A 25,636-nucleotide genomic window follows, 5' to 3' on the forward strand; every position below is an offset into this window, starting at 1 on the left:
GAATGGATGATCTCCGCATGTGTGTTTCCCACCATGAAGTATGGAGGTGTCGTGAGGGTGCTTTGCTGGTGACACTGTCAGTGATTTATTTAGAATTCAAGGGCAACAGCATTCTGCAGCGATACGCCATCCCACCTGGTTTGCGCTTAGTGGGACTATCATTTGTTTTTCAATAGGGCAATACCCCAACACACCTCCAGCCTGTGTAAGGGCTATTTGACCAAGAAGGAGAGTGATGGAGTGCTGCATCAGGTGACCTGGCCCTCACAATCACCCGACATCAACCCAATTGAGATGGTTTGGGATAAGTTGGACCGTAGAGTGAAGGAAAAGCAGCCAACAAGTGCTCAGCATATATGGGAACTCCTTCAAGACTGTTGGAAACGCATTCCAGGTGAAACTGGTTGTGAGAATACCAGGAGTGTGCAAAGCTGTCATCAAGGCAAAGTGTGTCTACTTTGAAGAATTGTTTAACACTTTTTGTGTTACTACATGATTCCATATGTGTTATTTCATTGTTTTGATGTCTTCACTATTATTCTACAATGTAGAAAATAGTAAAAATAAAGAAAGACCCTGGAATGAGTGGGCGTGTCCAAACCTTTGACTGGTACTGTATATTTTCCAGAATTCTACAGTGGGAATTGTTGATACTGTATGTTGTCAATATTATATTCTGTATTTACTAAATATAATTTGAAACTAACGATATAGTTGTTTTCCACTGACATCGTAAAATCTAAATTGCAGTATTATTCTTACAACAATATCGGGGGTATTACTGTATGGTATTTTGAGTGAAGTGAAGTTTTGCTGAGGTAAAATGTTGTTCTACAAGGGACAATATCTGAATAATAATTAAGGTAGTATGTTGTATTTTCATTAGCTTGCACATTTTATTAGCTTGCTGCAATATGTACAATCTGTTACTCAATAGTTGTCACGGTACTCGTCCTCGTCTGATGACGAGTATGAAAGATCGGACCAATGTGCAGCGTGGTAAGTGTGAAATCAATTAATGAAATCCAACTGAACATGAACACTGAATGACAAAACAACAAAAGAGAATGAACGAGACTGAAACAGTTCTGTATGKAAAAAACACAGACACAGAAAACAACTACCCACAACCCATAGTGGGAAAACAGGCTACCTAAGTATGATTCTCAATCAAAGACAACGATCGACAGCTGCCTCTGATTGAGAACCATACCAGGCGAAACACAGAAATACAAAACCTAGACTACAAAACCTAGAATGCCCACTCCAACTCACGCCCTRACCAAACTAAAATAAAGACATAAAAAGGAACTAAGGTCAGAACGTGACAATAGTAAACACTGTAATTAGGGGGTAAGTTCCACTGGGTCTAAACTAAACTAACATATGAAATTGTTTTAAGATGGTCATACAAAGGATCATTTAGATATTTGATTTTTTTTTATATATTTTTTTTATGAAACATTGAAATTGGCCTTACTGCTATTAGCCCATAGAAACACATTGAATAACAGATTCATACATAGTCAAAAATAAATCAAAAGAAAGTTTGATTTAAAGTGTTTGTCATATATCTGAGAGACATAAGAAGGATCAGGTTTTTTACTTCTATGTTTTCTTACCCATTTTGGCACTAAACTACTTCTATACAGCCAATACAGTACTTCCATTCATTTTTTAACTGGTACAGGGCTACCTTCAGATGAGTCTTGTGGGGCTTGTGGGCGTCCTAGAGCAAAACAACCAACATGTACATGTTCCATAGAGGGGTCATATTAGTTTGTAGGCCAAACCTTGTGGCCACTACAGACATTTCTGTCACGCCCTGATCTGTTTCACCTGTCCTTGTGCTTGTCTCCACCCCCCTCCAGGTGTCGCTTATTATCCCTGGTGTATTTATCCCTGTGTTTCGTGTCTCTCTGTGCCAGTTAGTCTTGTTTTGCCAAGTCAACCAGCGGTTTTCCCAGCTCCCATCTTTCCCAGTCTCTGTTTTTCCCTAGCCCTCCTGGTTTTGACCCTTGCCTGTCCTGAYGTCGAACCCGCCTGCCTGACCACTCTGCCTGTTCTGACCTCAAGCCTGCCTATCCCCTTGTACTGTTTGGACTCGGGCCTGATCACTGTACCCCTGCCTGTCCTGACCTCGAGCCTGCCTATCGCCTGGTACTGTTTGGACTCTGACCTGGTTTATGAATGCTCGCTTGTCCTCGACCTGCCTTTTGCCTCCCCCTTTTGCTATAATAAATATCGGAGCTCAACCATCTGCCTCCTGTGTCTGCATTTGGGTTTCGCATTGTGCCCTTATAGTTTCCGTGATAAGACCGAATTTCTGGATGTCTCATGGTCTGACAAACACCGCTATAGCTCAGACACCTTTCACTGTAGTTGTGGAAGGCCGCCATTGCCAGATGCAGTGAATTGAGACGCAYCAATGCAAAAAAATATATATCTTTAGTTTAAATTTACAGATTTTGATGGATTTTTTTATTATACTAATTCTATTTCTGCGGTGGTGTGGACATCGACTTTAGGGATTTTAAACCCTGTGTACTTAGTGGCCTGTAGTTTGTAAATCCAGATTCCAAGATGGCGTAGCAGTCGGACGTGTGTTTGTCTTGTCCCGTGTTAATAGTCTGTAAATATACTTTTTTTTGTATTTTTTTCAAACATATTTTAATCTGACTTTCCATCTACGAACTAAATATACTTTCCTGCAACCCGCCTCACCTAATGTGGTACGGATCTGCTATTATTTTATACCTTATAACTGGAACCTCCATCAGAAGCTAGCCAGCAAAATAACTACTAGTCATTGTTAGACACTACTAGCAGTCCTCACCTTTAGCTCGGACACCAGCCAGCTTTAGCTCAGACAATTACCTGCTAGTCTGCACAGTGCGATATCAACCCAGAGGATATTGGACTGCTTTTCTCTACCACATCACCGGATTCCTGCCGCTAGCTCTGGACCATTACACCGGCTCATTGCAGCTAGCTAGCTGAAACCGAGTGGCTACTGTTGGATAATGTCTCTGTTCCGAAGCAAGCACCAGTTAGCCTCGAGCTAGGCCCATCTCCCGGCCAGCCGAAGGAGTACACCAGCTAATTCTTGGGCTAAAATACCTCTTTTGCCAACTGGCCTGGACCCTTTATTGTCGACACAGAGCCCCACCGATCCATCACAACTGGTCTGCTGACATAATCGTTCGATGTGGTTTCTACAGGCTTTTCCGTTGCAATGTCGCCGAAGACCCATCTGCTAGCCCCGGCCCGCTAGCTTTCTGAGCGCTGTGTCTCCCGCTTGCCTAGCGTAGTAGCGACTACCAAACGTCTCCCTGACTCACCTATGATCATTCGGCTACACAGCYGATGCCTGCTGGACTTTTTCATTAACACTGTACCTCGTTTTGTTTATCTGTCAACCCCAGCCTCGAACTCAGGTACTGTGTGTACCAAACTGACCCTCTCTGCATTTACCCGTTGTTGTCTTAGCTCTCCCGACCAACACCTGTGATTGCTGTATGCCTCTCTCTAATGTCAATATGCCTTGTCTACTGCTGTTTCGGTTAGTGATTATTGTTTTATTTCAGTGTAGAGCCCCCAGTCCCACTCAACATGCCTTAGATAGCTCTTTTGTCCCACCCCCCATSCACACGGTGACCTCACCTGGCTTAACTGGTGCCTCCAGAGATGCAACCTCTCTCATCGTCACTCAATGCCTAGGTTTACCTCCACTGTACTCACATCCTACCATACCCTTGTCTGTACATTATACCCTGAATCTATTCTACCACGCCCAGAAATCTGCTCCTTTTATTCTCTGTTCCCAACGCACTAGACGACCAGTTCTTATAGCCTTTAGCAGTACCCTTATTCTACTCCTCCTCTGTTCCTCTGGTGATGTATAGGTTAACCCAGGCCCTGTAGTCCCCAGTATTACACCTATTCCCCATGTTCCCCTGTAACCGTTAAAGCCTTGGTTTCATGCATGTTAACATCAGAAGCCTCCTCCCTAAGTTTGTTTTATTCACTGCTTTAGCACACTCTGCCAACCCTGAAGTGCTAGCCTTGTATGAATCCTGGGTTAGGAAGGCCACCAAATATTCTGAAATTTCCATCCCCAACTACAACATTTTCCGTCAAGATAGAACTGCCAGAGGGGGCGGAGTTGCAATCTACTGCAGAGATAGCCTGCATAGTTCTGTCTTGTTATCCAGGTCTGTGCCCAAACAGTTCGAGCTTCTACTTAAAAAATCCACCTTTCCAGAAATAAGTCTCTCACTGTTGCCGCTTGTTATAGACCCCCCTCAGCCCCCAGCTGTGCCCTGGACACCATATATGAATTGATTGCCCCCCATCTATCTTCAGTGTTCGTACTGTTAGGTGACTTGAACTGGGATATGCTTAACACCCCGGCTGTCCTTCAATCTAAGCTAGATGCCATCAATCTCACACAAATKATCAAGGAACCTACCAGGTACAACCCTAAATCCGTAAACATGGGCACCCTTAAAGATATCATCCTAACCAACTTGCCCTCCAAATACACCTCTGCTGTCTTCAACCAGGATCTCAGCGATCACTGCCTCATTGCCTGTGTCCGTAATGGGTCCTCGGTCAAACGACCACCCTTCATCACTGTCAAACGCTCCCTAAAACACTTCAGCGAGCAGGCCTTTCTAATCGACCTGGCCCGGGTATCCTGGAAGGATATTGACCTCATCCCGTCAGTAGAGGATGCCTTGATGTTCTTTAAAAGTGCTTTCCTCACCATCTTAAATAAGCATGCCCCATTAAAAAAAAATTGAACTAAGAACAGATATAGCCCCTGGTTCACTCCTGACTTGGCTGCCCTTGACCAGCACAAAAATATCCTGTGGCATACTGCATTAGCATCAAATAGCCCCCGCAATATGCAACTTTTCAGGGAAGTCAGGAACCAATATACACAGTCAGTTAGGAAAGGCTAGCTTTTCAAACAGAAATTTGCATCCTGTAGCACAAATTCCCAAACGTTTTGGGACACTGTGTAGTCCATGGAGAATAAGAGTACCTCCTCCCAGCTGCCCACTGCACTAGGAAAGGCTAGGAAACACTGTCACCACCAATAAATCTACGATAATCTAGAAATTCAATAAGCATTTTTCTACAGCTGGCCATGCTTTCCACCTGGCTACCCCTACCCCGGCCAACACTTCTGCACAACTTGCCCCCCCCCCGCTTCTCCTTCACCAAAATCCAGATAGCTGATGTTCTGAAAGAGCTGCAAAATCTGGACCCCTACTAATCAGCTGGGCTAGACAATCTGGACCCTCTCTTTGAAAAATTATCCGCCGCAATTGTTGCAACCCCAATTACTAGCCTGTTCAACCTCTCTTTCGTATCGTCTGAGATCCCTAAAGATTGGAAAGCTGCCGCGGTCATCCCCCTCTTCAAAGMGGGAGACACTCTAGACCCAAACTGTTACAGACCTATATCCATCCTGCCCTGCCTTTCTAAAGTCTTCGAAAGCCAAGTTAACATACAGATCACGGACCATTTCGAAATCCCACTGTACCTTCTCCGCTATGCAATCTGGTTTCCGAGCTGGTCAATGGTGCTCATCAGCCACGCTCAAGGTCCTAAACGATATCATAACCGCCATCAATAAAGACAGCACTGTGCAGCCGTCTTCATCAACCTGGCCAAGGCTTTCGACTCTGTTAATCACCACATTCTTATCGGCAGACTCAATAGCCTTGGTTTCTCAAATGACTACCTCGTTTGGGTCACCAACTACTTCTCAGATAGAGTTCAGTGTGTCAAAACGGAGGGCCTGTTGTCCGGACCTCTGGCAGTCTCTATGGGGGGTGCCACAGGGTTCAATTCTCGGGCCRACTCTTTTCTCTGTATATATCAATGATATCGCTCTTGCTGCTGGTGATTCTCTGATCCACCTCTATGCAGACGACACCATTCTGTATACTTCTGGCCCTTCTTTGGACACTGTGTTAACAAACCTCCAAACGAGCTTCAATGCCATACAACACTCCTTCCGTGGCCTCCAACTGCTCTTAAATGCTAGCAAAACTAAATGCATGCTCTTCAATCGATCGCTGCCCGCACCCACCCGCCTGACTAGCATCACTACTCTGGACGGTTCTGACTTAGAATATGTGGACAACTACAAATACCTAGGTGTCTGGAGAGACTGTAAACTCTCCTTCCAGACGCACATTAAGCATCTCCAATACAAAATTAAATCTAGAATCGGCTTCCTATTTCGCAACAAAGCCTCCTTCACTCATGCTGCCAAACATACCCTCGTAAAACTGACTATCCTACCAATCCTCGACTTCGGCGATGTCCTTTACAAAATAGCCCCCAACACTCTACTCAGCAAACTGGATGTAGTCTATCACAGTGCCATCCATTTGTCACTAAAGCCCCATATACTACCCACCACTGTGACCTGTATACTCCCGTTGGCTGGCCCTCACTACATATCCGTCGCCAGACCCACTGGCTGCAGGTCATCTATAAGTCTTTGCTAGGTAAAGCCCCGCCTTATCTCAGCTCACTGGTCACCATAGCAACACCCACCCGTAGCACGCACTCCAGCAGTTATATTTCACTGGTCATCATTTTTTTTCTCTTTTGCACCCCAGTATCTCTACTTGCACATCATMATCTGCACATCTATCACTCCAGTGTTAATGGTAAATTGTAATTATTTTGCCACTATGGCCAATTTATTGCCTTACCTCCCTAATCTTTCTACATTTGCACACACTATATACATTTTTCTATTGTGTTATTGACTGTACGTTTGTTTATTCCATGTGTAACTCTGTGTTGTTGTTTTTGTCTCACTGCTTTGCTTTATCTGGGCCAGGTCGCAGTTGTAAATGAGAACTTGTTCTCAACTGGCCTACCTGGCCAATTTTTTATAATTTTTAAATAAGCTTTCCCTATGGTTCAGTTGTTTAAGCTGGTCACCTTTTSTAATTGAGGCTGAGGTAGGATTGCTTTGGTGTAGGGACTTGTAGTGAGTGGTCCGCCATGGGGTAGTCCTTATCACCTACATGTATGAGGTATTTATGTTCAGCCAAAGTCTGTAGATGACATAGGTGGTATTACAGTTAATATAAAATGTTTGATTTGATATTATGTTAGAGGCTGTATCAACAAAATACTTTTATTTAGCCTACAATATTCCTGCAACAAAGATCCTCTTGTCTGAAAAGGTCATTTTTGATGGATGGATTTTGGGGATCAATTTCACATATTACTTGACATGGACAATGCAAATTGATCTAGAGGAAAAAGAAACGCACACCTAATTAGGCAAGGTGCTGGCTAGCGGAGTGGAAAACTTGAAAATAAAGAGAGCCGCACACTCTAAGAGCTCAGATGTAAAAATGTTATGTCCAACGTTACATTTTTGCATCTGAGCTCTTAGAGTGTGCGGCTCTCCTTTATTTTCAATGCACATTGATCAACATTTCTGTAAATATGCCAGATTTAGCCAGCTAGGTAGTTGTAGTCCCTGGGTAGGTAGATAAAACATTTTAAAAAGCGTAATAAACATTTAATAAGCATTCATTCTACAGCTGCACTGCCGACTACAATCTATACCCTGAGCTAACAGAAGATGGCACTACTAAGCCAACAAAGGTCCGCTTGTCTGAAAAGTTCATATGGACATGTATTTTGATTATACAGTAGCACTCTCCAGATCATATATATACCACAGGAAGCTGTTGGTTGGAGAACAGCTGGAATGGAGTGAATGGAATGTAATCAAACACATGGAAATCATGTTTGATACCATTCCATTTATTCCGTTCCAATGATTACTATGAGCCCGTACTCCCCAATTAAGGTGCCACTTGGAGCCTGTGACATATATCCTGAGCAAACAGAAAATGTCACTGCTCATATGAATGGAATGTCTTAAAAAAACAAAACAGTCGGTATCTGGTGTGACCACCATTTGCCTCATGTAGCGCGGCATTTCCTTTGCATAGAGTTGATCAGGCTGTTGATTGTGGCCTGTGGAATGTTGTTCCACTCCTCTTCAAAGGCTTTGCGAAGTTGCTGGATTTTGGCAGGAACTGGAACATGCTGTCGTTCRCGTCAATCCAGAGCATCCCAAACAGGCTCAATGGGTGACACGTCTGGTGATAATGCAGGCCATGGAAGAACTGGGACATTTTCAGCTTCAAGGAATTGTGTACAGATCCTTGTGACATGGGGCTGTGCATTATCATGCTGAAAMATGAGGTGATGGCGGCGGGTGAATGGCACGACAATGGGCCTCAGGATCTTTGTGCATTCAAATTGCAATCAATAAAATGAAATTGTGTTCATTGTCTGTAGTTTATGCCTGCCCATACCATAACCCCACCGCCACCATGGGGCAAACCGCTCACCCACACTATGCCATTCACGTGGTCTGCGGTTGTAAGGCCGTTTGGACGTACTACCAAATGATCTAAAACGACGTTGGAGGCAGCTTATGGTAGAGAAATTAACATTAAATTCTCTGGCAACAGCTCTGGTGGACATTTCTGCAGTCAGCATGCCAATTGCAAGCTCACACAAAACTTGAGACATCTGTGGCATTGTGTTGTGTGACAAAACTGCACATTTCAGAGCGGTCTTTTATTATCCCCAGCACAAGGTGCACCTGTGTAATGAAAATGCTGTTGAATCAGCTTCTTGATATGCCACACTTGTTAGGTGGATGGATTATCTTGGCAAAAGAGAAATACTCACGAACAGGGATGTAAACAAATTTGTGCACAAAATTTTAGAGAAATAAAGCTTTTTGCGCATAAGGAACATTTCTGGGATCTTTTATTTCAGCTCATGAAACATGGGACCAACACTTTACATGCTGCCTTTATATTTTTGTTCAGTGTATTTCTGAATCTGTCACAATGACTAACCAGTCATCATCCCTGCTCCAAGCCAACTTCACTTAAAGATTGTTAGAATCATCATCATCATCATCACAGACAGGCTTATCTTTACTAAATAAACTGTACAAGTTCCTATATAATGACAGARAAGAGACCAACAGGTAGGCAGAATCAACCCATGCTTTTATTTCATCTGTTGCATATAAAAACATTTTTTCTTCAGTTTTCTTTTTTTTTACTGAAAGTTTATGATCTACAGTGCTATCCAATAGACTGCAATTAACAAGGAATCCATTAAAATAACTTTATACTGTCTTGTGAAACTTCCAGACAAGTTGGCATTCTAAAGACATAACCCAAAAATAATTGTCCTGAAGACCTTTTTGAAGTTACAGTTTGTGTGTTACAGTTTGTGTATTTCTTTCATTCCATAAGAACACAAAATGAGAAAAGAACCCACTGATTCCATTGGTCCAGGGCTGTTTAGAATCTACAGTATGCGTGTCAAAATAAGAGTCCCCATCGAAGGACGTGTTTTTAGGATGACACCCCCCTTTACCCCCACCCCACCTTACTCCATAATTACCAGCCTTCTCCTCTTCAAGCAGAAAGATGACCGTGGTTTTGGATATTGCATGTGGTATGAGTGAACGTGCTTGCCAAGCATGGCTGAGTAGCACATCGTGAGTGTTTCAGCCTAAATAAATGCAGCAGTGACTGAACACGTGGATGTGTCTCTACGTCTTGGTGCTTCACAACCCTATAGGATCCACCGTCCCCACAGATCCAGCTTGGCCAAGCCACCACTCATCTAGTGGATTTTAGGCCCGAGTCGACCTGGAACTCCACAGCCATGACCTCCGTTTTCAAACTTGACAACAGAATGTGTAGCACGTGCTGCCTTTTTTCCTATGTTCACATAATATTTCTGATTTGGCTGTGAAGGAAAAAGGCAACATTATTTCATGAGTTCCTTTCACAACTCRAGGCTATTGTCTGGGTCAGGTCAGGTCAAACCACAAGACTATCTAATGCAGCAAACGAGGAGAAGAAAAACAAAAGACACACTAAAACATGGCATGTTGAATTTAAGGCACAGCCCATGGGCCAAGGAACAGCTTCCTCTAAAAAACGATTTGGCTTTCCCCTGTCCTCCTTCGCTCTGAGCAAGCTTCTCAGATAACTAATACCAACGGATCATTTTACACTGAATAAGCATGTGTAATAAACATTCTCTCAACAAGAGGTACAGCCACACCATCACCATAAGGGATGATAAGAGTAAATAATTTACAACAAACAGCATCATGATGAGAATAATAATAATTATAGTATATACAACAGAATAAATATATGTTTGTAAACAGAGATACAACCAGAAAAGCGGTATTATGGTAAGGTCATCGGGYGAGGATGGAGAAAAACAACTTGGCACAAGAACATAAGAATGAAATAAAACATTTGAAATTACACATTTCTTTTCAAATAAGCACTCTAACAATTCTTGAATTTTTTATACTGTATGTACATATTTAGAGAAAGAAAGCCTATTTGGGTATAGTAACTGGAAAGTCTGTACTGCGGTCTATGCTACAGCGAAAGCTTTACTGTACCGCCTTAATATGGCAAGAAAGACACAACTAATACAAAAATATATCAATAAATAATAGCATCAATTGWAATACCAACAACAATAGAAACGTGTAAAAGAAAGTCTCTTGGCTGAAGTGTATAGAGTCTTGTTCAAGCCTAATGAGCACGTGAGTTTTGGCGAGTTTTAATTTWAAAAAAGTGAAGTAGTGAGATATGAAAACATCAAGGCATTATCTATAGCCAACTTGTCTTCTTATGAGACCACTGCACCATGGAGCTGATTGTCTTGTGTTCTTGGTCAAAACAAACACATCCAAGGTTAGTGTGATGACAATGACAATTTTGAACAGTCAAAATTATGTTTTAAATCAAATTGGATGATATTTGGAAGAAACCAAATCAAAGTACAATGACCAGAAGTATGAAAAATGACTGTTGCTTCTACATTGAAAAAGTGTGGGTCCCTTCCCCAAGTCAAACACTTGGATTCAGGAGGCGGGATTATTAAAGGGATAGGGTGACATCACCCTAACTCTAATTTTAACACACCAACGGTAACATGATATTCTCTTACCTAATTTAAATAAGTACCGCCTTGTTACCAACATTTTAGAAGGTGTGTTTGCGGAGGGGTTTGGTTTATATAGCTACTCTACTGCTGCCAAATTTAGACTGTAGGGTGTCAGCAAATATAATTTTAAGTTTACACTATTCATCTATGGCAAAGATACTTATATGTCTCCCCTTTCATCTGTGTCTGGTGTTAGCTAGTGGCTAGCTAGGTCTTCAGACAGCATGGAACAAAAGGGGGGGAAGGGTCGAACAAAACTCTGACGCAGTTGTCATGTCAACACATCTGTCAGTRCTGCTGTGAACCGCATCACAAGAGACATGCCGAATGGGAGATTCAAATATGTACATCATTGATGCAATTTCAATGTTGTTTGAGTTGCTTTGTGTTTCACCAAATCTGCTTGAGATGATTTTACTGCAACACTGCTCACTGCATCCAAGTTTCATGACATAGGCCTTTCTAAGAGCTGTCAATCAAGGCAAGCTCATGAATATTAGCTCCCCACCTCAGCCTGTCATTTAAAACTTCCTGGTAGTTATTTTGTTGTTGTTGAACATTTCTATCCCCCCAAAATATTATGAGTGATATTTTAGTCACTCAAAAGGCTATTTTACATGGGAATCAGAWTGGCTGTTTGTGACCGCTAATGTGTGAAAACATCAACCATGTAGTGCATTGGAAAATATTACTGACCTGCAGTAAGGGCTGTGGTCAATTCCATTTGAAGTAAATTCAGGATATGAATTGAAATTCCTATTCAAGACTTGAAAAGAGCTATTTATTTTCAATGAGGAACTTTCAATTATTGAACCGGAATTGATTTGTTTCTTATTAGCACTCACAAATGTTGTTGTAATAATGACTGTCACTGTACATATTTCAGACATCTCACAAAGATATTACTTTATCTGAGGGATTTGAAAGATTCATCTCTGTGTTTATTATTATTTATTATTATTGAACTATTATTCAATAAATTGCTTCCCGAATATGAAATCGAATTGACCACCTCCCTACACCACAATCAGGAAATGGAGACATGATTGACAGGTAATAGGAAATAAGGTCACCATGTGCGTAGCACAAAAAGTGTCGCAACCCGCCAAATTACCAAAATTCTATTATAACATTGCTATAGGTATCAAACCCCCCATAGACTTCCACAGTACAGCAGAGCGTGGTGACATCACCTCTGTACACTTGCAGCACTCCAATGCGGCACTCCAATGCTTCTAACAAGCATTGCATTGTCCGATGACATGCGCTCATATTTACTGCAGGCAACAATAAGTAGAACTTCAAGGATTCTTTCTGGTCAGTCAGACAAAATTATTTCATTCAACGTAAAGTCAAGTATGTGTCAACATGTGTCATGTTTTTCTTCAGTGAAAACAATCCTTGAAATGATTGTTGCGCGATTATGACAACCGAACATGGGGACAGTGGTATGGGAGTAATAGTGTAAATGCTTTTTGATAAACGTGCAATCCCAAATCAAGCCCTAGCACCTACCCTTTAGGCACTCCTGTAGATCTGAGAGGATTGGATCCGCTAATATCTATCCAATCCTCTCAGATCTACTGCGTAGAGGGTAGKGGCAAGGGCTTGATTTATAATTCTGAGAATACTCCCCAAAACTCCCCCAAAACAATAACTGGTAAGTTACCCTTTTACACACAGAAAAGCAGTGGCAGATGAGGCATTTCTCATCAACAGTTTTCAAGTGCCTTTCAAATGTTTTCAAAAGTCACTTTTTTTTATCTTGGTTAACAAAAGTAGAATCTACAATAGATCTCCATGTTATGTATGGTACGGTACAAAAACTCTATCGAGGTTAAACCTAGCATTAGAGCTGTAAGATCTTAGCCTTTTTTAGTCAGGTTTTCAAGGAAGACGTAAACTTCAGAAAAGTGTCTTGTTAAATTCCCACAATGCATTTCTCTCAATGTGCTGCAGCGCCTCTCTCCATCGTGACGTGTCCTGTAGGGATTTCATTCATCCAGACCACACAACAATGTAGCGTGTTGCTTTGCTGATAAATACAAACAACTAAGAAAAACAGACACTATAGTCACTTCTGAAGAATGGGCACTTAATAACACACAGAAACACCGCCATTGGTCAGCCAAGGCTGAAAGGAGTAGAGATATACTGTATATGAACAGCATCAAACACACTCTAAACTCTAATCATAATCCTTAATGTAACTTCAACACACTAGGACTAGGTTTTGAAGTGAAGTAACACACAGACTACTCCGGTACAAACGGGAATGGAAAAGAGTTTTCCTGAGTGCAAAAAAGTTGTAGAAGTACCAGTGGGTGTGTCTGAGAAGCTGACCAAGGATGAGGAGGGAGGAGTGGCCAAGGGGTGAACAGCGTGCGCTTTGGAACCCTAAACATAAATATATCAAAAAAATAACAGACATAGTCCATAAAACCCCAAAAATACTCTAGAAATAATAATCTCTGGTTACTAAGAAGAAAAGTTTAGTTGCAGTCCATACACTGCTATGTATCGGCTGGTTTCTCTTCCCCTTCCTCCCCCTCCTCTTCCTCCTCCACTACACGAGGTTGTGATGAAGAGGACTCTCCCTCCACTTCCTCTTCCTCCTCCTCCCCCACCTGTTCGTCCAGTAGTATCTCTGTCGACTCTGAGTCCTGCGTACAGAGTGTTTTTGAGTCACTACAACTGTTCTCCTCTTCTTCATCCTCTTCCTCGGGTTGGCTGCCACTGTCCTTCTCCGTGTCCGATTCCCCRTCCTCCTCCAGGGTGAGTTCAAACTGGAACTTGTCCCCACCAGGGGGACGGCTGCCGTCCTCAGGCTCGTCCAGGGTAGGTGAGGGGCTCTGGGGGATGGTGCTCTGGTACCACTCCCTGTTGTCCTCCAGAGTGTCCAGGATGTCCTGAGCGTCAGGGTGCACCAGGTCTGCCCATGTCTCCCATAGAGGGTGGACGATGTAGTCAATAAAGCCCACCTGGAGAGAGGACAGAGAGGGTTAGTTAAAACAATAGAAAGGATTTGTGTGTGTGTGTTTGGTGTGTGCGTGTTGGGGGGGGGGGGGGGGGTGTATGAGTGTTTTGGTGTGGTTTGTTTCAAAGCAGAGTGAGTGTTACAGTCCATGTGCGTCTGGTTTGTTGGGGTACCTGGCTCTTCTGGACAGAGGCGTTGTGTTTGTCACACATAGGGCTGATCTCCATGCCTCTCTCCCTCTCCCTGTCCCCTGGTGGAAGAACTCTTCCATGATGCGGTCGGTCCACTGGCGGTACAGCTGCAGTGGCTTGGTGGGGTTACTCAGGTCTGCACAGTGCACCATGTTCTGCAAAACTTGGATCCTGTCAGAGTAGTTGTCCAGGAGTAGAACTCCAGAGCTGGTCACCTTCTTGGTCTCCACCATGGTCTCAGGTCAGCCAGGAGGTTCATGTGCTTGGACATGTCAGTCGCTAGGACCTGGGAACCACCAGAGACACAACACAGGCTGTCACAATACTGCCAGGGACAAACCAATAGAACACATCTTCTATATTAATGGAGAGTTTGGTAACATCTGATAACATAGAAGAAGTAAACAGTAGCACTCAAGTACAACCATGGACGTTTTCTAAGCTGATGTGGAGACTATTTCACAGACGTTCCTATTGGTTACTGATGATTATCCAGTCACTCACAATGTCGATGACCATCTTGCGCAGTGATTGTCGTTGTTTCTTGCTGAGGTTCTGAAAGATGTCACAGTTCTCTTCCTGAAGCAGCTTGAAGCCCACAGCCAGGTGGTGGTTCTCCAGGACTGACGAGTCATTGTACATGAGGGCCAGCTCCGAGTCTGGGGGACAAACACACATACACTGACTCAGATGTTTGACATGTTCAATGAAGAGGTGTTGTTGAGGTTCTTATAGCTTTAACATAAATATTCACTTAAACAGATCTGGTGTTCTGGCTGACAGAGGCTCATTCTAGTGTTTCCTGACTGACGACTCCTACTGCCTTCGCTGCAGGGCATCCCCCTCTGGACTTCAGGGAGACACCACATGGCACAACGGASGGGGTGTGTGTTTGTGTGTGTGTGTGCACATGGGTGGATTGAATCTCTCAGTAGGGTTGTTTAGTAACCTGTGTGCTTGATGTTGAGTGTTAATGACCAAATGCGGAGGAGAGACAGAGGGCATCCATCATGCCTTGTGTAAGTCAGTGACGTAACTGTTAAGTCAGGTCTGTATTTAGACTCACTGGTGTTGATGAGGAACTGGTTGGAGACTCCAGGGTGGTCCACGTCATGAATAGCACTGGCGAATATGGCAGCTAGGATCTCCAGGTCTGTGAACACAGCCTGGGAACAGCAGAGCGGACAGTACAGGGTCACACCAGACTTTCAACCAAATAACAGCAATCAGAAATCTGTCAGTTACAATCCTGACAAATTAAAGCTGAAGTATATTTTTGTGGGTCTAGGTTTTGTACAAATACAAATGCAGTGTTCTTGATGAATTGACTAATTGATTGAGGGGTCCAACCTCTAGAGCGGGGGTGGATAGCAGCACGTGAGTGGACTGGGTGACATCAGCAGCATGGATGTTGTTGTGGTAGGCCACATCGCCATGGTAATGGTCTTCTAAGGTCATCAGGTAGGTTATAAAAGTGTCGAGTGGAATTTTAAAAGTTTTTAACAAGTCTCTCTCCTATAAGAAAAACAAAACAAAAACATAATGTTGTATTGTAGTAGACTGTGGATACAAGTCATGTTAGTACAATCAACAAAAATAAAGCAGATCAAATTGAACTCATGTATACCTGGAATATAGTGTGCATCATGACGGTCAGGGGCCTGTTCCCAGAGAACTGAGTGACTTTGAAAACGTTAAGGCCCCATTTATTTACATCCTCCAGCTCCTGCAAAGGGAAAACAACCATTAATACACTGATATATTCGTTTTAGAGCCTCACACTCTTGGTCTTCTACTCTTTCTCTATCCCTCCTCTCTAAACTCTCTCCCCTATATCACCCTCTATCCCTCTTTCTCCCTAACCSTCTCTCCCACTGCTGCCCACCTTAGCCAGTTCGTCCTCAGTCTCGCACTTGACTCCGAAGCGGGGTATGTTAGAGTTGGTGAGGCTGGAGCTGTGCTGCAGTTTCTTCACCCCACTGATCTCAGACATGGGCCTATTCTTCTTGTCTTCCTTCTCCTTCTGCGTCTGGGGAGTCGGCATCTCCACCTCGTGCTGCTTGTCTGTGTCAAACACATAGAATAAGAGACTGTGAGTGAGATGTCCAATAGGGTGCCATTTGGGACACAGCTCTGGCATCTCTACAGGGTCCAGAATGAGCAGGGAGGAGCCCAGTGGTAACTGTGGTCACTCACCCAGGAAGGTGCTGGAGATGAACTCTGACACCTGGTTCCCTGAGCGACTCATCTCAGACAGGTGGCTGAGCTCCCTGTTCAACATTCTCTTGAACTGGAACACAACACACACACACAGACACACACACAGACACACACACAGACACACACAGACATACGGACACAGAGAGAAGGGGTTACAGTGTGTAGTATACCAGGGAAAAAAATATGGAGTTACATTCTGCACTAGATGTGTCAATCATGATTTTGTATGATTTAAGTTATGTTGGTGGAATCCTGACGCACAAATTGGAGGATTCTGTATGGCCATATCTGCCATTGAGGGCCAAAGTCATATATTATCTTTTTATATTTATTGTTATTTTACACCCCGATCTTGTCTCATCGCTGCAACTCCCCAACAGGCATACGTCCTTCAGAAAATGACCCGCCAGCTTAACCGAGAAGCACCAATGTGTCAGAGGAAACTCTGTTTAACTGGCGACCGGGGTCAGCCTGCAGGCACCCGACCCGCCACAAGGAGTCACTAGAGTGTGATGAGCCAAGTAAAGCCCCACCAGCCAAACCCTCCCCTAACCCAGACCACACTGGGCCAATTGTGCGCCATCCTTTGGGACTCCCAAAGTGGGACAGCCTGGGAATGAACCCGGGTCTGTAGTAACGCCTTAGACCCACTGCGGCCACTCGGAAGCCCCCGGCTAAAGTAATTTCTAAAGGTAGGAGAGTCTTTTAGAAGGGAAACAGCAGACACTGTGAGACACCACTTTAATCAGTACTTATTACAGCATGCTCCACACACACACAACACACACACACCACACACACACACACAACACCACACACCACACACACACCACACACACCACACACACACAACACACACACACACAACACACCACACACACACACACACACACACACACACACACACACACACACAGTTGAGAGGTTGGAGGAGTACAGATCAGGTGAGATACCCGCTGCACCCCCTGCTAGCAACAGTTCTGATGTAATCAGTAACCCAATTCTCCATCACCACTTTCATTCTCCATATCCTTTCTCCCACTCTCCCTCAGTCTCGCCCTCTGGAATGGCAGACCCAAATTTAGCTTTGCGCTTCGATTGGAGGACATTCAGAGGAATGTGTAGCTGAACTCTTAAAAACAGTGATTGCGAACCAGGCTGAAGGCTTCAGCGAGCGCCGCGAAGCAGTTCCGTAAAATGATACATTTTATCGCACCTTCCTGCAGCGCTCTCTCACCACAGCTACATCAGCGGTCCCACCCACAAATGTTTTTGGTTAAGCACACAGAAGCTGTACTGAAAAGGCTGTATCTAGTTAAATGTATCTAGTTTCACACAGAAGGCTATATGAAGGCTGTATCTAGTTAAATGTATCTAGTTTCACACAGAAGGCTGTATGAAGGCTGTATCTAGTTATATGTATCTAGTTTCACACAGATATAGGCTATAATTTGTAAATTAGATTTAGCTACAATATCCCAAAGACATCGCAAGTAGATAAAGCCCAAGAACCTATAGTGATATTTCTAAGAGCGTCTACTATTACAATATGATACTACAATATTATTTTGGGAAAATATTTTATCGATATTGTCTCCAAGTATCGATTAATAAAATCATTTTTTTTGGGCTACTATAGGTAGCGTTAGCTAGCGCTAGTCGGCCGTACCTGCACCAAAACGCCAATATTTTTCATCCTATAGCTGGTTCTCCATATTCTTTTTAAATAGTTGAGCCAACATGTTTTTAGCACTATTACTTCCCTGACTGATCAGAACTTGTTTCTTCATGCTCTCTATTGTCTCTCTGCAGCAGGTATTGTCAGCAATTTATTTCGAACGTCAAAATCATAGTAAAATCGCAGTATTGAATCGTAACACATATAAAATCGTGAGAATCATGGGAATATCGTATCGTGAGGTCCCTAGCAATTTTCCAGCCCTAGCGTCTACTGTCCTCAACTGTAGTGCTGACAACATTTACATTTCATTCTAAACCTGGCAATTSTTGACCCCGCGTTAGCCTGGCCAAACTAAGGGATTTGAACTCAACACCTTCAAGCGACCTTATCCAATGATCAAACAGACATACACTGTGTATATGAGTGTGGAACAAAGTGCTGAACATCTCTGTATCGCTGGACATGTTGGTGAAGCTTGAATCTTCCCTTCCCTTCCTTACAATAGAGTCGCTGCAATTATTTTGGTACCCAAAGCAAAATAATCTTTGTTCTAGAAAGTGACTGCGGTCGATACAGCCCTTTGATATTCACCAATGCACTCAATGTCACCCTTTCCCACACAGCATTTCATACCAAAACKAGTCCCTGTATGCTATAAGCTATAAGTCATGTGAACATACTCTTCCATAGAGGCATCTGTAGCCGGCAGTGAGAGCAACACCATTATCACACCAACTGGGGCAGCTGCAGACGACACACCCAGCCATACTACCATTTATTTAGAATGCCAGAARTACACATGGATTATGTCACACAACACCTTTGTCTCTCTATTTACAGCTCAAATAAACAAAGTTCAAGTGGATGTCAGGGACAAGCCTGCTTTTCCTTTGTCTGGTAATGACATCATTCTCACCTCATCAGAGGAATGATGGCTGCTTTTTCAGAAAACAATATATTAATAGTATTAGAATAATAAAATCTACCTCACATCTTACCTTGATATATCCCCAGGACACAGAGAGCAGGTAGTTGGCCTCAGGCATTTTGAAAAAACTAAATATGTGGTCCAAATATAAAGAGAACAGGCAGACTAGAGCCAGCTACAGCACACAGAAACAGGCGAGAGAGACCACCAGCAAAAGCAGCTCAATACAGCGAGAGCACAGAGTCCATGAATAAGAGGAGTTTTGAGGTGTACAGCAGGTCCATCCACTGAACACAGTCTGTCATATCTGCTCCGTACCTCTCCATTGGGAAAGCAATAGTCCAGGATCCTGACTGGAGCACTGTACTCTGGGGAAGCTGGGGACAGAGTGTGGGTGCCCGGGGCTCTGATGAGAGCATCCTCTCTGTCTCTCTGTCTCTCTCTCTCTCTGTCTCTCTCTCTCTCTCACACACCAACACACACCACGACACACACACACACACACAGCACAACCACACACATCACACACACACACACACACACACACACACACACACAACACACACACACACACACACACACACACACACACACACACACACACACACACACACACACACACACACACACACACACACACACACACACACACACACCACCACAGCTTGGGGTGTGTGAATAATAGATGAAGTGAGAGGAGGATGCTTGGATGCTGCCGGTGCTCGTGGAGAGAGAAGGTCTCCTGTCAATGGTTTGTAAATAAGGCTGCTTCTGCCTGTCTATCACACACACTGAAGCACACGGCTGCTGCCCTCATCCACACACACAGCCTATCAGGGAGAGGATAGGGAAAACAGTGAGCTCATCACCACAGCTAATTGGCTGGACAGGAGCAGAGTGAGCTCATCCTTCTGTGTAATTGGCTGAGGTCGAGGTTGGAAGTTAGTCCTCTGAGGAGTTTTCCCCCCATATTTAAAAAAAAATTGTGCAGTACAGCGGGATGGGGACATACTGTTTGCTTGTGCTGTGTGTGTGTCATCTAGCTGAGGTAATCTGTGAGACACTTGCTGGAAGCGGAGATTGTCTCATCTTGGTCATGCAATATTCACACTGAAAATAATTCAGGCAAACTTCCTGGGAGAAAACCACACGTTTAAATCCCATTAAACTTTCACAAGTCATGAGCATCACTGGACTGTCTGGAACAGTTAGTACAGCATAGAGAATACTGTATGCCACTTCACTGAGGGGCATACATGAAGCTGGATTCCATTAGTTTGACTATGAGACCATGGCTTTGTCCTTTGGTCAAAAGAAGTGCACTATATAGGGGATATGGTCCCATTTGGGACAMAACCCATGGTCCAGAGTTGTATGGCGAGCAATAACCTGGCTGTGGTTTCTCTGAACTAGGGATGGGTACAGCACCACTGTATGTGTACTTCTGAGGCAGTTTGGATGGAGTATGGATGGATAGTAGTCAGAACACATTCAAATCATTAACAGAGGAAAAGAGAGCAGGATAGAGTTTTGCTTAAATGAACATGCCACCTCAAAGTATTTAGAATGGCAAACTAGACTGGTGGGGCATACTTAGATTAGTACACTATTAGTTTCCTACCTAAAACAATGAAGTAAAGCCTTGGGACAACCAAAATACCCTCAGTAGATAGTAGACAGACAGAGCCACTATATCAGTGTGAGGGTACTGTCGTGTCTCAGATTACTTTACACCTTGCGTCCCCAAAGGTGCCCAGAATGGAATGTGGGTAGTTAACAGCTGCTGGAACAGATGAGACTGCTGGTCACCCGTTGAGAGAGATATAGCACCTCTGCCTGGGTCCAAGAGACTAAGAACAGGCCGTCACAGGCCCACAAAACACCCATGCACGTACAAATGCGTGTGCACACACATGCACACATGCGCACACACACGCACACACACGGTCAGCTAGCTAGCCGGTATGCTATTGATAGCTCAGCGAAGAGGTGTGAACACACACCTTTGGGTAGAAATCACACCATGTTCAGCTGAGACTTGTATGTAATTTGAAGTGGGACCCAAAATAGGAATTCCCTACGGAATATAGACCCAATCAAATGGATCTCATATCTAGAGCTATTGTTTGTTTTCTCACTTTTATTTTGGTGGAAGATTTTTGTGTGTATGTAAAAGCTAACAACACACACAGTTTACACATGATTCCACATAATGACACATGTCCATTATTAATACAACATGCCCTTTGCTATCAATAACCAATATGTCTTTCTACAATTTCAGGGTAGATCAGGGACAATAATGACATGTGAGTGTGACATAATCAAATAGGTGGCTGGAAAATACAAGGTGCTCACTAGAAATACCCAGAGATTTCGGACGTTTGAAAAGGTGATGAGAACATTGATGCAGTATATGCCTTTTTCGGCGCTCATCAAATAACCTTTTAAATGATACACTTGGATTAGCTAACACAACGTGCCATTGGAACACAGGAGTGATGGTTGCTGATAATGGGCCTCTGTACGCCTATGTAGATATTCCATAAAAAATCTGCCGTTTCCAGCTATAAAAGTTATTTACAACATTAACAATGTCTACACTGTATTTCTGATCAATTTGATGTTATTTTAAATGGACAMTTTTTTTTGCTTTTCTTTCAAAAACAAGTACATTTCTAAGTGACCCCAAACCTTTGAACGGTGGTATGTTTGTTAGCTAGCCAGTTTTAAAGGAATATTTCTATACATTTTTCTAATTAACTGCCAATATGCCAACATTCCATTCAAACAATGCAGTCAATCCACAGACATACACTGGCTCAGATCAGTTGATGATAGGACTTAGACAAGTTGGAAATGCAACAAGTACTGATATTGTATCATATAATAGCACTCACAGCTTTCCAAGGATACAACAATTTTGACATTTATGGTCTGTTTACATATATTTTAGAGGCTATTTATACAGAAAATGTGTATAAAACCCGTATAAACTGTATTTCTAATTATATGACAAGATTTGGGGTTGGTAATAATTCTGTTATACAATTTCTTATATATTACATGCCTTACTTTTATTATCCTTCATAAGTAAAATCTGGATTATGCTTCTACTGCCATTCATTCCAATTAGAATAGTTTGGATTTCCCCCTGACAAATATGCCCACCATTTTGATCCTATTTTAGAACTCTGAGAGTTTATGACATAGCCCCTCTAGTAATTAATAGGTTTCACATCCATCACGTCGTGAACCTTCTCAAGCCGCCCTCTACCGGCTGTGCAATAGTGGTGCCCTAAAGTCGTGAAAAGCCCATTCATTCTGGACGGAGGCTAACAACTGTTGTTCTAAATTATACTATGGTGCCTGGAAATACGATGACATTGCTAAACTGGTCAAATATTTAGTAGGACACAACTTTGCCTGCATTATCATGTCGTCAAATTTACTTTAGACAGATGGCAATGTTGTCTTTAGCTAGGAAAGTTAGTCAAAAATAGCTAGAAATGCTAACGTTAGCTATCTAAAATCCAGTGTCCTCCGCTCAATCTTAGCTAACTAGCGAAGCTTATACTGCGTCTAAAGTCAATCTGCCAACATCAAAATGATACAAGGTTCTCCTACTAATTATTTTCCTCCTATTGAACGGCACTGTATTTCCAAGCCGTTGTAATACACTTTTGATTAAATCGTCATCGGCACTCATTGACGATGCATCGAGTAGAATGCTCAGTTGGGCATCAGTCCAAAACAAACAATCTCTATGGAATGACATCACTCCTGTGTAACAATAACTATGATGTCACCATTACATACAGTACATGCAATTACACCAGCTAGCTCTTATGAACACCCAGCCTGTACTCTAAGTTCTACTTAAGTCCTTTATAATGCACACGATGCAACCTGCGAACCCTCTATAGCCACACTGAGTGTACAAAACATTATGAACATCTTCCTAATATTGAGCAGCATCCCTTTTTGTCCTCAGAATAGCTTAAMTTCGTCAGGACCTGGACTCTACAAGGTGTCAAAAGCGTTTCACAGGCATGCTTGTTGACTCCAATGCTTCCCACAGTGTCAAGTTGGCTGGATGTCCATTGGGTGGTGGACCATTCTTGATACACACCAYGAGAAACTGTTGAGCATGAAAAACTCAGCAGCGTTGATTTTCTTGACACATTTAAACCAGTGCACCTGGCACCTACTACCATACCCTGTTCAAAGGCACTTAAATATTTTGTCTTGCCCATTCACCCTCTGAATGGCTCACATACACAATCCATGTCTCAATTGTCGCAAGGCTTAAAAATCCTTCTTTAACCTATCTCCTCCCCTTCATCTACACTGATTGAAGTGGTTTTAACCAGTGACATCAATAAGGACTCATTGCTTTCAACTGGTCAGTCTGTGTCATGGAAAGAGCCGGTGTTCTTAATGTTTTGTACACTCAGTGTATCACCGGAGGCTGGGGGCACCTTAATTGGGGAGGATAGGCTCATAGTAATGACTGGAACAGAATTCATGGAATGTTATCAAACACCTGGTTTCCATGTGTTTGATACCATTATATTCACTCCATTCCAGCCATTATTATAAGCCTTCCTGTGCAGTGTATAGCACAATATACGAATAGCACAAAATAACACAAATATATATGAATGATACTGCTATTCTAGTATCCAATGCTACTGTTCTGTATTTACAGAATGAAATACTTCAATTTGATGTTATAGTCATGAAATGCCATGTTGTAGGTTGATGGTTGTGTGTATGTATTGGAGCACCATTACTGTGTGCTGGAGTGAGACGGTAAGCCAACCAGGCCTGTGTGTGTTGCTATGGAAACCAGGGATAGCTGTGTGTGCGACAATGCTACAGAGTGACAATGCTACAGAGTAGAGCCTGTGCTTCTGTCTGTCTGTCTGTCTGTCTGTCTGTCTGTCTGTCTGTCTGTCTGTCTGTCTGTCTGTCTGTCTTCTGTCTGTCTGTCTGTCTGTCTGTCCTGTCTGTCTGTCTGTCTGTCTGTCTGTCTGTCTGTCTGTCTGTCTGTCTGTCTGTCTGTCTGTCTGTCTGTCTGTCTGTCTGTCTGTCTGTCTGTGGTTGTACTGCCATCTGGTAGTGTTACCAGATCTGTGTCTGACTGTGTCCCATCCATTTGTCTGTCTGCCTGCCTCTCCTGTATCTCATGCCAGGCCCATCCCCCTATTGTGACATCACGGGGTGTGACATCAGCAGGCAGGCAGTCTCTCAGCAGAGCCCAGAGCTGATCAGCATGCAGCACGTCAAGGCCTTGCTGGAGAGAGCTGAGCTGAGCATGCTCCCTGCACACCTCCCTCCCTGCATGACAATGCTAGATACAGATACAGATACTGATACAAAAGAGATGTATGAATTAATACGAATATTAGTACAGATACAACTGTTGTAGAAGAGGCACGAAGAGGCCAGAGAGAGAGAGAAAATAGTTTTTGTTGTTGTTGTTCCAACCATGTGGGAAGCCAACAATCTCAATTGCAAATGACAATTGGTCATCCAATTACTCACCTGTTTTAAACAAAAACGAAAAAATAAATAAATAAATATGACACATAAGGGAAAGGTTTTTGTTGTTACCTTGTTGGAGGCCATCTCGCCAACTGAGTGTCTGGTCTGCAGGGTCTCCAGCTGGTCCAGGCACCAGTCCAGCTCCTCCAACGTCTCGGTGGCCAGTTTCTGGTAGGCCTCCTCTGGGGGGACGAGACAGGGGGGCAGGGGGTCAGTACAGGGGCGCTTCAGGGGCCTAGCGCAGGCAGCTGGCCCGGGGTCTGCCTCCCCACACACAGCGATGCTGAGATGCCCCGAGTGGACGCATGGGTGACTCTTCATACTGGTGCAGAGGGGCCAGTAGGAGAGTGAGAGGGGCCAAGTCACAAGTCTGATTTCCACCCCAAGACAGACACCCTGATAGGGAGATACCAGAGAGGCCTAGAGTCCTGAATCCTATCCCAGAGACCAAGACCCTGAACCAGGTTGTTCAAAGCCAGAGATCCCCCCACCCCCGTGTCCAAAAGTCCTACTGTCCAAACCTTTGGAGGAATGACAGGGGCGTATAGTCCTGGAAGCGTGAGAGACGGGGAACGAACATGGTCAACCAGAGCGGAGTGTAGCACATGGGGATGTGTGAAACATACTCCTCAGCCTGAAGTGTCCCCACTTGCGCCAGCGAATAGCTAGCTTTTCATGTGGCGCTGACTGGCAAGACGCAGGAGGGCAGTCACGTGTGCTAGCAAGGCACAGGTCCTGAGTTCACACCAGATATGGGCTGAATCAGGAGGAAGGTGGTACTCGCTAAGCAAACAGCGTKACGTCCTTTACATGAGCATCCAGCGTTACAGAGCAGGAAGGCTGTTGAGTGTGCCTCAGTTAAAATCACAGCAGAGACAGGGAATATGGAGGGTGGCCTTTAGGTTCAGATCTGATACATAAAACAATAAAACAGAGACATACACATGCATACATACACACATATGCAGAACAACACAATCCCAGTCTCTCAATGATGTGTGTGTCTGAGGTTCAGTATACAG

General features: G+C 43.5%; 1 protein-coding gene across 1 annotated transcript in view; it reads right to left on the bottom strand.

Annotated features, from left to right (window-relative positions):
- Positions 1-9,069: 9,069 nt before the first annotated feature.
- The window catches only part of LOC111974185 (3',5'-cyclic-AMP phosphodiesterase 4D-like), a 77,978-nt gene continuing 61,411 nt past the window's right edge, over positions 9,070-25,636 (bottom strand). The window contains 11 exon segments of the mRNA XM_024001822.3: positions 9,070-14,048; positions 14,218-14,297; positions 14,300-14,473; positions 14,476-14,521; positions 14,740-14,894; positions 15,302-15,401; positions 15,586-15,750; positions 15,863-15,961; positions 16,121-16,299; positions 16,432-16,525; positions 24,684-24,796. Coding sequence (XP_023857590.1) covers positions 13,581-14,048; positions 14,218-14,297; positions 14,300-14,473; positions 14,476-14,521; positions 14,740-14,894; positions 15,302-15,401; positions 15,586-15,750; positions 15,863-15,961; positions 16,121-16,299; positions 16,432-16,525; positions 24,684-24,796 — 1,673 coding nt within the window. The 3' untranslated portion in view covers positions 9,070-13,580.

The sequence above is a fragment of the Salvelinus sp. IW2-2015 genome, linkage group LG15 (genome assembly GCF_002910315.2).
Source record: "Salvelinus sp. IW2-2015 linkage group LG15, ASM291031v2, whole genome shotgun sequence".
Taxonomy (NCBI): domain Eukaryota; kingdom Metazoa; phylum Chordata; class Actinopteri; order Salmoniformes; family Salmonidae; genus Salvelinus; species Salvelinus sp. IW2-2015.